The 12,530-nt window shown below is 47.2% G+C and overlaps 1 protein-coding gene across 20 annotated transcripts in view; it reads right to left on the bottom strand.

Annotated features, from left to right (window-relative positions):
- Positions 1–581: 581 nt before the first annotated feature.
- LOC1273881 (monocarboxylate transporter 14) overlaps positions 582–12,530 on the bottom strand; it is a 30,655-nt gene continuing 18,706 nt past the window's right edge. For 12 of the 20 annotated variants that reach the window (XM_061663639.1, XM_061663644.1, XM_061663643.1 and 9 more), the window contains 8 exons: positions 7,031–7,155; positions 5,987–6,957; positions 5,665–5,867; positions 3,319–3,550; positions 3,046–3,224; positions 2,746–2,968; positions 2,413–2,644; positions 582–2,335 (listed from right to left, as the gene is read on the bottom strand). In XM_061663639.1, the coding sequence (XP_061519623.1) occupies positions 2,068–2,335; positions 2,413–2,644; positions 2,746–2,968; positions 3,046–3,224; positions 3,319–3,550; positions 5,665–5,867; positions 5,987–6,957; positions 7,031–7,155 (2,433 nt within the window). In that variant the 3' untranslated portion in view covers positions 582–2,067. The remainder of the gene's footprint in view (positions 2,336–2,412; positions 2,645–2,745; positions 2,969–3,045; positions 3,225–3,318; positions 3,551–5,664; positions 5,868–5,986; positions 6,958–7,030; positions 7,156–12,530) is intronic. The other 8 variants (XM_061663647.1, XM_061663649.1, XM_061663650.1 and 5 more) reach the window with 1 other exon arrangement.

Consider the following 12,530-nt stretch of genomic DNA (forward strand, 5'->3'; position numbering starts at 1 on the left):
TGTGTCTGTGTCTTTGTGTGTGAGAGAGAGAAAGAGAGAAAAGAAACCGGCTTTATTGAGGAAAGGATGCAATGCCTTCCTTTTTGTTAGCAGCTAAGCAACCATTGGTTCTATTATATGTGTATATCAGCCTACAAACAACTGGTTCGGTTGGCCCACTCTTTCCATTTTCACCATTTTCACCACTAGTGCGCACATTCACCTTCGATTTGTAAGTCTCCTGTTATTGATTCCTAGAGTACACAGTGTGTATGTATAGTTTGTTTGCTCTTTTTGTTTCTTCCTCTACTTCTTTCGTCTAATATATGCTAGCGTGCTAGCGTTCTTCCCCCTTTTCCCTTCTCCCTGCAGCCTTGTGTAAGCTAATATGGCCATCGTATCGTATGCAACAACAGGCAGGACTCATCATTGCGCCCTGTTACGACTAGACTTAAACATAAAACACCCGGGCGGCACACCACCACTGAGCGCGCGAGATGCTACGATTCTTTCCACCATTTCCGTGTTCATCCCTATGTATGTACAACTCATAAGAAGCTAATACTCTTTCGTATGTGTGTGAGTGTTGTTTTTTTGCATGCTTTTAGTTTTATTACACATTTTGCAACGCTACCTCATTAGGACTTTGTTTAGGAGTTGTGGCTGGCTGGCTGGCTGGAGTTTCCATTTTACTTGCATTTTCCTCATCGTAGTACAATCTCTTAGTTTACTTTCCATCTTTTTCCCTTTCCATTGTGCCTGTGCCCACACTCCTCTGACAACATATATCTCTCTCTCTCTCTCTGCATGTTTGTATGGTGTATGGTGAGCTTCATTAGTAAATAGAGGTTGGCTGGCGTTCGTCTTCCTTAAACTTCCCCCTAAGCGTACACTACCTACCGGCGTACCTGCTGCTAACGGTTTTAGCGGGCTTTCCACTAACTGGGAAAAGCAAAGTGTGGTAGTGGATTTGTTCAACATCGGCTTGCATGTGTGTGTGTATATGAGCTATTATCATTTATCTACGCTTCTTAAAGCGTACGTACAAACGCCTAAGTACCGAGTACCGGATGGTTTGTTTGCAACATTAAGCAAAATGGCTTGGATATGACTTTGAAACCTTAAAAGAACAGATCCTAACTGAGAACTAAGTACGACGATCGCGCAAACACTTACACGCACGCACTGATCGTGTAGTGGCTTGCGTGCGTAATAAAAATAACAAAAGTTCAACTAATAAAGTGAAGAGTGGGGTGGAGTAAGTTTGGCGGGGGGGGGGGGGGGGAGAGGGAATAACAAAACAAACGTTTAAACAACGGGAAAATAAAATAGTCATACGGCCGTCCTACTGGCGTCATACCACACTAACACATGTGGCTCTTTGTCGCGTTTTTTCCTCTTTTGTTTTTGTTACACCTATATATGCTTTGCACACGACGCACACATTCTAACACATTCATTCGCTTCTTTCGTTCTCTTCTTACTATGACACTAAAGGTTTCATCTTTGTTTTTTGTATTGTTCTCGATTATGTTCCTAGCATACCTAGTATTTCACGTTTCTCTCTTTGTTTCTCTCTCTCTCGCTTTTTCTTGTCGTGTTTTTACACCATGTTTTTCTTTGCACTGCAAATTCCGTTCCGTTGCGCTCTAACTCTGCTTCTTTTTTTTTTGTTTTTTTTTGCTTCACACTTCCGCGTTGCGATAAAAACTCGTTTTGTTTCAATTAAAAATAACATAATCAAAACAAATCTTTCCACGATACGATATAACTAGATAAGCCTAACACACTAGCTAGTTGAAACATTGGAGCTGATAACGGTTACACTCTTCGCCTCAAACACTCGCTCCTTCTCGTCCCACCGTCATCTCCACGCTCCTTTCCCACAGTTGCTTTTGGTGTAAGCAGGTGGAGCAACTGGCTGAGGGTGAGTCAGCGTACCGACTACCGACGAATGGTAAATATGATCCTTCTCGGGGATATTATCGTCGCCCAACCACCGACAGTCTCCATCGCGCGCTCTGTTTGTTCCAACCTGCAACATTCACCCCCTTTCGCTGTGTCCTTTGCCGGAAACCCCGGTCCAGGTTACAGAACGGACTCCATCTGGCTCACTTCCTTGTCCGTGTCCTTTGCGCTACCGTTCGACTGCGGCTGCTTGCGATCGTCGTTGATGGTGGTCGTGGAGGTGATATTCGACGTGACGGGCTGCTCCGTGGACGGGCTGGGGGCGGTTTGAATGATCTTTGGTACCATCGTGATCGGTTGATCATCGTCCGCCAAATCTTCGGACGGTTCCTCGTCGATCGGCGTCAGCACCTCGACGTGCACGGGTGCTTCCGATGGCTTGCGGAATCTAAAACATTCCGAAAGAAAAAAAGGGGTCAATTAATGTGACTCTTGCTCCCTCTGCTACACTATCGCTGCACTTACCTCTTCATAGCGGGTGCCGCAAAGCTAGTTATGGCCGACAGGGCAAACAGACCGCCGGCAACGAAGAACGGTATGGAGTAGGACTGGGTGGCATCGTACAGGGCTCCGGCCAGCGGTGAGCCTACGATCGTGGCGGCACCACGGAACAGAATCAGCAAACCGAACGCATTCGTAAGCTTGTCTAGCCCGAGCAGATCGACCAGAATAATTGACGTCAGTGAAATGTAGCCAGCTGAAGCGAGATAAACAAACACAAGGTTCAATACAAGTGCACTTTTTTTGCATTGCTGGGCCCAAATCGTCGAGCAAAAACCGCTCCACGACGATACCTACCGATGGCAATGCCGAACGCGATCGCCATCGCCACGTACGCGGCGTAACTGTGGCAGAAAGGCGTCAGTGCGACCGCTACGGTGGAGATGACTAGACAGATGTTGTTCAGAAACAGGGCGTCCACTTGCGGGAAGTCAGCAACGTAACCGCACACGATACGGCCCACCGTGTTCGTAATACCAATGATCGAGATAAGAAAGGAGGCAGAGTTTTGTTCAATTCCCTACACACAGAGAAAGAGAGAGCAAGAGGTTAGTTTGCTGAAGATCATTGTAACTAATCCGCGAAGAACCAGCTTACATCCAGAACAGCCGCATCGACCAGGTACACGAAGGGGACGTACAGACCGGCCATGCCGAAGATGTTCGATACGCCAATCATCATAAAGACGGGATCGCGCAGCAAGCTCACATCCATCATGGCACCGATCGCATTCTTGAACGATTCCGGCAGCGCCAGGCACGGGCAAAGATCGTACTCTGTACCGCGCGATGGGTTGTGGGTTGTCGGAAAGCAGAGAGAAGTTAAGTTAGACATGTAACACTCACGCACTGTAGCACTTGTACAACTCACGCTCTTCCCGCCCCTTCTCCACATCGTCCCGCACATCGTTCCGGTGCTCCTTCTCGAACTTGGTCAGCGAGACGACGGAATTGCGATAGTTCGTTAGCGACTTTTGCGACTGGAACTCTTTCAGGTTCGTGACGGAGCCGGAGTAGAAGATGTCCTTACGCGACAGCGGACGCACCATTGCCGGCCGGTCCGCCTTCAGTGAGGCTTTTGAGGTAAACATGCTGCCATCATCCTGTGTGTGCGCGATCGGGTGTGTAAGCAATGTGTGAGTGGTGGCAAAAGGGATCGTTAGAACATTTCACTTTAAATGTAATGATATGTGAAGGGGAAAAGTGTATGAAATGTGTGTGTGTGTGGATGCAAGGCAGGAGCAGAACTAAGGCGATAAGCGAAAAATGAGCAACTGCTAACTAGTGAAGCTTTGCTAGAATAGCTATAACTAACAACTATTGCAAAAAATATAAATGTGCGAAAAAATTAAGCTAATTAAGCTACTTGCTTGCCAAAATGATGCAATTTTTGCGTGTGCTATCCTAATAAACTAACAAGTTACTAAAAAATGAGCTAAAAGCAACAAATAACAGCGATCTCGTACATGGTGTTCCAGGAGTTCTCATAGCTGTTGGACTCTTTCTTATTTACTCTATCTTATGTGAAATGAACTTATTGCAATGGGAATTGGACTCTAAGCACCATTGTTGGACAAATCTAATAGGAATGTCCAAGGATCCTGTTCGAAAAGAGTGCCATAGAGTCCAATTTCCATCATACAGGGTTTCGAATCATATAAGGGAATAGTTCAATCACTTAGCGGAACGTTGCAAGCATGCTGCGGAAGTTTGCAATCACTTAGGGGAGTTTTGCAATCGATTAGGGGACTTTTGTAAGCATACTGTGGAGCTGTCATCAGACTGTGGGTGCCGCTGTAAAAAGCTTCGAATTGATACCGATGATGTTTTTTTTTTTAAACATCATTCGGAGTTGTTTTTGAGTGGGATTCAGCTGTAAACATGATAAACTAAATAAATCCTGCTGCAACTCCACAACTAAACATGATAAAGTAGTAACATTAACGAAAATATTTTGGACTATTTACAGCGGCACCCACAGTCTGATGACAGCTCCATAGCTCCATATGCTTGCAAAATTCCCCTAGTCGATTGCAACATTCCCCTATATGATTACAAACTTCCATTCCAGTATGCTTGTAACATTTCTCCTACCGATTTGAAACAAATCCCCTAAGTGATTATATATGGTTCGAAACCCTGTGCGAAGTTCACTTCCCATAAGAAAGAGTCAAGGAAGTGTCCCACAACTATGAGAACCCCTGGTGGCAAACCCTGTAAATGAATGGAAGACCCATCGAAATGCTCTACGCCATGGACCGGCTATTCCCTCTGCGCAATGCGTGCAAAATGATGTGCAGTTCAGGTGCAATGCAATGCGAGGAAATGAATGACGATAGCTCTCCCCACGTGGCCAAGTTAATGTGAGCTCTGATAATAGCGCTGAATAATGCCTTTTTTTGTTTTCTCTGCTTGCTACACCTTTGGTCCGCAAATCGCAGTGTATACGTTTTGGCGGTTTTGTTTTTAGCATCCAGAGCCCCAGACAGCGCCGCTAGCTAGCCAGCCAAACACAGAGTGAGAACCATTTCACACACGTACGCGAGAAAGCTTAGGCGGCATCCTTTCTAGCAGGCCTGTTAGTCTTTTGGTTGCCGTCCAAGAGTGGTTCTAAATTTAACGTCGTCCATTCTCCAAGGAGCTTACACAGAACGGGTTATTAGCGAGTGGTGTTAAAAAAAACTTAATACACCCTACCGTCTTTTTTCCATGCTATCGTTAATTTTAGGCAATTACTTCACACACAGGCGCACGCGCCGCCAATTTGCACATACATTGTAGAGCAACGGTTGGTTTTTAGTGGGAGGAGGACGGGTTACGGGTTTTGGTTGTTTGCAAGAAATATCGCTACTGGGTGTTAATGGGGTGGGGTATTAATATGGGAAAATAGAACTAGATCGTCTACTAGGAAACAGATTAAAAGTGTTACAGCTCTCTAAATACATAGTACATAGTAGGATAAGGGTTTTAGAAGAGATAGTCCACACCGTGTTAAGTAGATTAAAACCAAAAACTAAAACCGCGCCGTGTACGGCAGCATCATACCGAACCTAGTTTACACAACTGCTAAACAGTAAGAGAGAGAGAGAGAAAGGGCACACAAAACCAAATGGAGAACTTGTAGGGGTTCCGGACCCCAATCGTGGTGTTTTTTGTAGTCGGGAAAGAGTAAAGAGCAAAAAACAAAAAGAAGTGGACAGAAAAATTGGCTACTAACGAATTCTTCAGCGTTATTATTTTTGCTGCCATTGACTGAGCCGCGCGAGAGTCTGAGATGCATGGATTTACGTACGTCACCGTTGCTACCGACATCGCCCCGCGAGCTAGCCTTAATGGCGGCGAGCGACGGTTTGAACCGCTCCCCGGTCGAGTGTTTGCGGACGCGATCGAACGTCGGTACGGAACCATTCTTCGGCATGCCTACAAAAAACAGATAAACCAAAAAAAAAAAACAAAATTCATCCCCTATTAGTGTTTCCTGCTTTCCGGTCGGCGAAGAGGAAAAGGCGAATCAGCCGAACCACCCGAACCCGACTCACCCGACTGATGGCTGGTAAAGGCAGGCTGTGAGGCATTGCGGGGCATATTGTCCGCCCCGTAGTCGGCGGCATCGGACTCCGAGTTGGTGTTGCGCTTCTTGTTCAGCGGTTTCTTCATCTCGATCTGGCTCGACTCGGACGACGAGCCGCTGCTACCGTTCTGCTCCTGCGCCTTAAACTCGGAAATGGTGGGCAGGGTGGCCACCGGATGCATGCCGCCCTGCTGGGCGGCCAGCTGGTCCAGCGCCAGGCTCGAGTGTACGCCCGGGTCCGCGTTCAGCGGCGCCTTCAGTCTTTTCTCCATCGTGCCGTCCGGCAGCTGAACCATAAAGTACGACCCACCGATCGAGCCGCGCTCCATCTGCAGCCGCTTTTCCTCGTACATGCGCTGCATCAGTGGCTTCACCTTGTCCTCCTTCGGGTAGGTGAGCGGTCGCATCATCGCCCCAAACACGGCACAGTTCAGTATCAGCCCGGCCAGGATGAGGTTGGAGTTTTTCCAGTCGAAGTTTTCCAGCAGCATGTTCGCGAGCGGTGCGAACGCGAACGTGCCGAACCCGGACCCGCACACGGCAATGCCGGTGGCGAGCGAGCGCTTCGTTTCGAAGTAATACCCGACGGCCACGACCGCGGGCAGATAGATCAGCCCGAACCCGATGCCGCCCATCACGCCGTACGTGAGCATCAGCATCGTCACGGAGGTGCTGAGCGTGCTGAGCGCAAACGCCGCGCAGGAGATGATGCTGCCCGCGATACACACCGCCCGGCAGCCGTACTTGTTGGCCAGCGCGGACACAACCGGACCGGCGCTCAGGTACATACCGCTGAGCAAGCTGCCCACCCAGGCCACCGTACCCTTGCCCTCGCCGAAGTACACCACGAACTCGTTCAGGAACACGCCGAACGTGTACGCGATGCCGTCCACGATCATGTTGCACATAAACGAGGCGAATACGATCACCCAGCCATATCTGGAAAAGGAAGCATTATCGAGCGATTAGCGGGGGGTTTTTCTGCGACGATCTGCGACTGGTATACACTTACCCACCGTCCGGTGGGGGCGGCATATCGTGGTACTCGCACCCTCCATCGTCATCGTCCGGCGATGTATATTCCTGTGTGTCGGCCGTCAATCGTGCCGCCTCCTCGCACGCAATTTCACTGTCCGTCTGGAATGAGGGGAAAAGAAGATGGAAAAATGTGGTTAGCACACACCGTATTGGACGACACAAAAACGGCTCATTATATTAATGCATTTTCGATTGCCCACCCAACCATGCGACCCACATTTCGACAGCGCAAACCTAAGTTTTGGGCGAGGTTGTCCACTGTTTGCTCTATCTCCCGATGATAAAAAAAAAAGCTACAGTCAACAGGAAAAGACACCCAAAACACATATCGATTGAAAGAGCGTATCGAGTAACGTTTGTTTTAAAAATCCATCCATCATCCAACACTGACACATGACGGCGGCGGGAGGATCGAAAGCGCACTCCAACCGCGTGCCTAGTAACGCAAGAACCTTCAGCAACACAACAGGCGCTTTTCTTTCGCTATTAATCAACCACTTGCCGCCGCCATCCAAATCGATGGCAAAATAGCATCGCTTCTACCTCCCCACAACTGCAATGAAATTCTTTCTGGCTGATGTGAGTTGAGTTGCTTCGGCAAGGAACACGAGGCCGTAAACAATCGCTCGAAGTCGGTCCAAGCTTTGTCGGCCCTCTCCTCTTTGCGCGTTGGTAGATTTAGAAGCCACACAAATTAGAGAAATGGTATACATGTTAACTTGTGCGTTCTATATTTTGGTCGACCGGAGGGCAATCTCCAGGCAGACGGTGAACCCAGTACGACCCCCCACCCCCCTCCGCGTTCGTGCATCATCGTTCTGGGCCGACGTGACCGACATGCTGCTGGTGGACCGTTCCGTTGCGTTGCGTAACTGGATGGCTCGCATTTTATCGTGTTGCATCGTTAGCGCGTTAAACGGTTTCGTCACCAGGCACAGTTTAATTAAGGGAATAATATTGTTTACGGACGCGAAATGTGCAGCGCTCTGAGATGGCGCGCGTTCGTTTAGAACAATTCGGAGTCGGAGTAGCTGGTGTGGCGCCTTTTGTGGCGCTTTTAAATGGAAGTTAAACGCTATATTGGGACAACGGTTATTTACCACTTAAGAGGAGATTATAGGATTTCAAATTGTACCCATATTATACAAGCCATTTCTCCCATCCGAGAGGAAAAGGACATAAAAACTTCGCCGGAGGATGTGGTTTGTTCAACACACTCCACCCCAAACCGTACGGCTGTAGACTGAATCTACCCAAATGGGTATTGTTTAAGATCGTCTTACTTCTAAAGCAAGACAAACACATCACATTGAAACTTAGTTCTATCTAGATCGCGTAGTTTGTGACTCTTAATGCAGTAGCTTATGAGAAAGTGCAAAAAAAGGAAGTCGCATCTAGGACATGGAGGCAACAAGTAATACGCCAAGTAATGAATTTATGCTCAAATATGATGGCTATTGTTAAAGCATCTATTCATTGGTCGTGGCTTTAAAAAGGGAAAACATTAAAACATTTAAAAGTCAGCTGATGATACTGATGTGATAAGAAAAGCTCTTTTCGCCAAAGCGTAATGCCATGCTTACAACGGATATTGCAGAATTATTTTGGTTGGTTCAAAATTGTATCCTCCATCCCTTACAATCGATTATCTATCCAGTTTCCATCCAATGATATATAATTCGCAGTAAAATTGATATTGTTCAAATGTATTTGAAGAGTATGCAACCCTTGCTTATGACAAGGGTCTTTGATCTTCTCAGAATGCGGATCAGATTGATTTAAGATTATATTATTGAAAATCTTTTTTTATCAGTGAATGTAGAAATCATGGTTTGAATAGAAAGCAAAATCTAAAAATATACAATTTTTACATCAATTTTCTAGTATTGAAATATAAAACTCTCCAAAGCCGTCCCTACTGAATAAAAAAAAAATATAAAACTCTTCTTAAAAGTAAATTATATACATTTTGAAATAGCCCAGCGTGACTTAATTTGGAGACTCCTTGCCTGGCACCCCTGACTTGGCTCGAAGTTTTCGGAGCTTTTTTAAACATATCATGACCAAATTCCATGCTACACTCACATTGTTTATGCCATTCGATAGACAATTTGGCTGAGCGTCAGTTAAGTTTTAAAACAGGCTGATCATCATATTTTGCCTATCATATTTTGGCCAAAATGTACAAAAGTACCATCATACGATATCAAACAGTCGAAGGTACATCTATGGTTATATGGACAAATGTGCCACATTTCAGGTCCCGCATAAGCTAAGCTAGGATCCAACAACTCGACGTCTCAGGTTAGATAAAAGTAATGATAAAAGTTGATTTTTTGTCGATAAAAGTTCCGCAAAAATCATAAGTCTTTAAGTCAATAGAAATTAGTTATAAATGTTGCGTACAGTAAAAAAAAACTTGGGTTAGTGAGCCACCGTATTACATTGCGCACGAAAAGCTTCCCAACGACTGTCACCGATTTTAATTCCGTCACTATCTCATCATCTTTTTCGATCAAATGATTTTCCACCCATCGCAACGCCGCACTGATGTGTGAGACAAGAGCCATAACAAACTCTCGTCTCTCGTTCAGTTCTGCAAACCTATCCAATGAAAAAACCTAAGCCATATTAGTCTATTTTCCTACTACCTTTCCAGCTCCGCCGTCCCAAACCGATAAGCGCGTACCGTAAACAACACCTGCATAAAATAACCATCCAGTGTATAGCACAGATGCCCAATTCCCATTCCTTTTTTTATCCTTTCCCTAGATCCCAGATGAGGATCCATTGAAGCGTCACGTCAATTTGTCAATCGCTTCACAGAGAGAGAAAAAATCAATGCCTCAGGATAAAAAGCCGACTCGGGAACGGGCACGAAACGGAAAAAACCACCCCGTTGCCACATTGTCTACCGTGTGTGTGCGCCGGCGGAAGTGAAGGCCGTACACTACCAGACAACCAACAAGGGAGCGAGGGAAGGGGGAAGAGTAGACCCTTCCGCTGTGTACCGCACAGCCATTGACGACCGTTTGCAGGAAGCCGGCACGCGACACTCACTGTCCCCCTGCGGATGACGGACAGACGACAGGGCATGACGCGCGCGGGCGGTTTTGTGTGTGCTCGTTCTTTCTTTCTTTCCTTCTCTCTCGTTCGATGGCACAGCTTTATTTTTAGACACAAAAAACCCATCCTCGAAACCAGAAAGACTGGCGACTGCAATAACAGTAACACACAGTACAAGGGGGGGGGGGAGGAGTTGGGCTGTCCTAGGGATAAGGAAGCTCGGGTGGAGAAAGACGTCAGTTGAAAGAAACGAACCCCTGTCGTTACTAGCAAATGCGGGGTGGGGTTTGTGCACTGGCAAATATTGCTACCATTCCACCACACACTACCTTTGGTCACACTACTTTCCGCAGCCTCTTGCCCACCACTTCGCTTGCCAAAAACAGTCAACAGGTGGGTTTTTTTTGGGGGGACAGGGGATGAGAACGCTAGGTTCCCACAGTACAGATATCTGAAGTATTGAGACACACTCAAACAGCTATAGCAACGACAATCGCAGTAGGACGGAAATATGCCCACCACACTTCAATGGCACGTCTAGTGCAGACGGCCAGGCCAGGGAGGTGTAGCTCTGGTGGAGTACGCGAAGGTAGATGAAGGTGATCGACCACTAACAAGCAGTCGTCGCAGTAGTCTGCACTCCACCATCTTTCGAGTGTATCGCCAGTGACAAATCGTTCCTTTTTTATGTGACAGATCGATAACAATATCTGCTCATTCAAAATAGACGCAACTCCATTCGGGGGTTATTGCTTTGAAGGAGTAAATGACGATCCTCCGTCACTATTAGACTATTGCATTGGCTTGTGCACTTGCACTGGGGTGCACGTATGGTTGCGTTTTGTACATTCAACTCAAACCAGACGCTTGGCTGGAAACATAAAGCGCGATTTATCGCTATTACAGTATCATTCGCTACAGCTCCACAGCCAAAGCAAGTTGGCAGCCGACTGTAAACAGCTAGCCAACAGCCGCAACCCACCATTCGCTTTGTTAGGGGGATGGAGTTCTGCTCCAAAAAGACTCGCTGTCGCTAGGAGGGGAATAAACTGTGGATGTCTCTTCCGGCGTATAGCAAGCATGCCATGGGCGCTTTTTTATACTACTTTTACTACTCTTTATTCCTAAGAGACTAAGAACGAGCGACGAAACAACAAGAACGCCCCACAACCGCTAGGAAAGAGCAGTTGCACAAATAACAGCAAACGCGCATGCAGTTGTTAGTGTGGCGGTTGTGCCGGTTGTGCCGCTTGTGTTGTGGAGTACTGAGTGACGCCCTTTCTTCGCAAGACTTCGCAACAACAAAAGGAGGTCAGCTGATAGCTGGGCGATGCGTTCCGTTTGGTGAGTCATCGGGACGGCCACATTCGCCGTCTACTAAATGGTTGAATGATTAAACTTACATGCCAGCGCTACATGCATGGAGTCATCTGCGACACAAACACACCAGCGGCCGTATTTTAATTATTCAATCTTGTAATTCCACATGAAAATATAAAAAGGGGAAGAAGGGCCTCTGGGGTGGTGCAACAATGTTGCAGCCATCGTGGGACAATATTCCCCCGTGGTACCCCCGGGAAGCAGCAATCTCCATCATCAATGGCACCCAGGCAGCAGCGGCCCGCACAAACATCGTGTCGTTATATCGTGTTTTTTTCTAGTTTTCTCAACTGTCCACTAGAATGCGCACGTCCGAAGGGATTTACCACTACCGGACATGCGACGTTCCCTCTCTACACCCCCCCCCCCCCCTTGCCACACGTCACTCATCATGATGATCGTGATGAAAAATGGAACGTAATCAAACGTCAGATCATATCGTGGCAGAGGGAGGTTTGCTACATTATTGTTCACTGGGGAGGAAAAGATTGAAAACTCCCGGGCACAAAATAAATTGTCATTCCGCCTGGGCACGCATTGCTACAGGTATTCCTCGGTCAGTGCTGTGTGTGTGTGTGTGTGTGTGATCCCCTTTGGTGAGGGTAAGGGCATATGTCACGTGTTAACAATTATTATCGTTCGGAAGAGCGCGGCTGCGCACCACTCGTCCGTTAGATTCCCCTCCTGCCCCAGTGGTCAATCATAAGGATGGCTCGAGAGTTAAGCTTCAATGACACTCATCGAGGGGGCATGGAATTCCAGAGACACACTCCAAAATACATCCCTTCCTTCTTGGCCCCCTCTTGGCAACACACAGATACCCACCCCCGCTCCCTTCACGATCAGTGCCCCATTACGGTAACAGATTATCGTGGGGACAAGTGGGGCTAGTAGTAAAGGAGTGAACAACACACGCAACACGGTCACAACCGCTGCGATAAGATACACAAGCAGCGAGATGAATGGTCGAATAATGTCCGATCCATTTTCCTCCGACCATTGCTGTCATGGCAGGTATTGGTTAGCCG

The sequence above is a fragment of the Anopheles gambiae genome, chromosome 2 (genome assembly GCF_943734735.2).
Source record: "Anopheles gambiae chromosome 2, idAnoGambNW_F1_1, whole genome shotgun sequence".
NCBI lineage: Eukaryota > Metazoa > Arthropoda > Insecta > Diptera > Culicidae > Anopheles > Anopheles gambiae.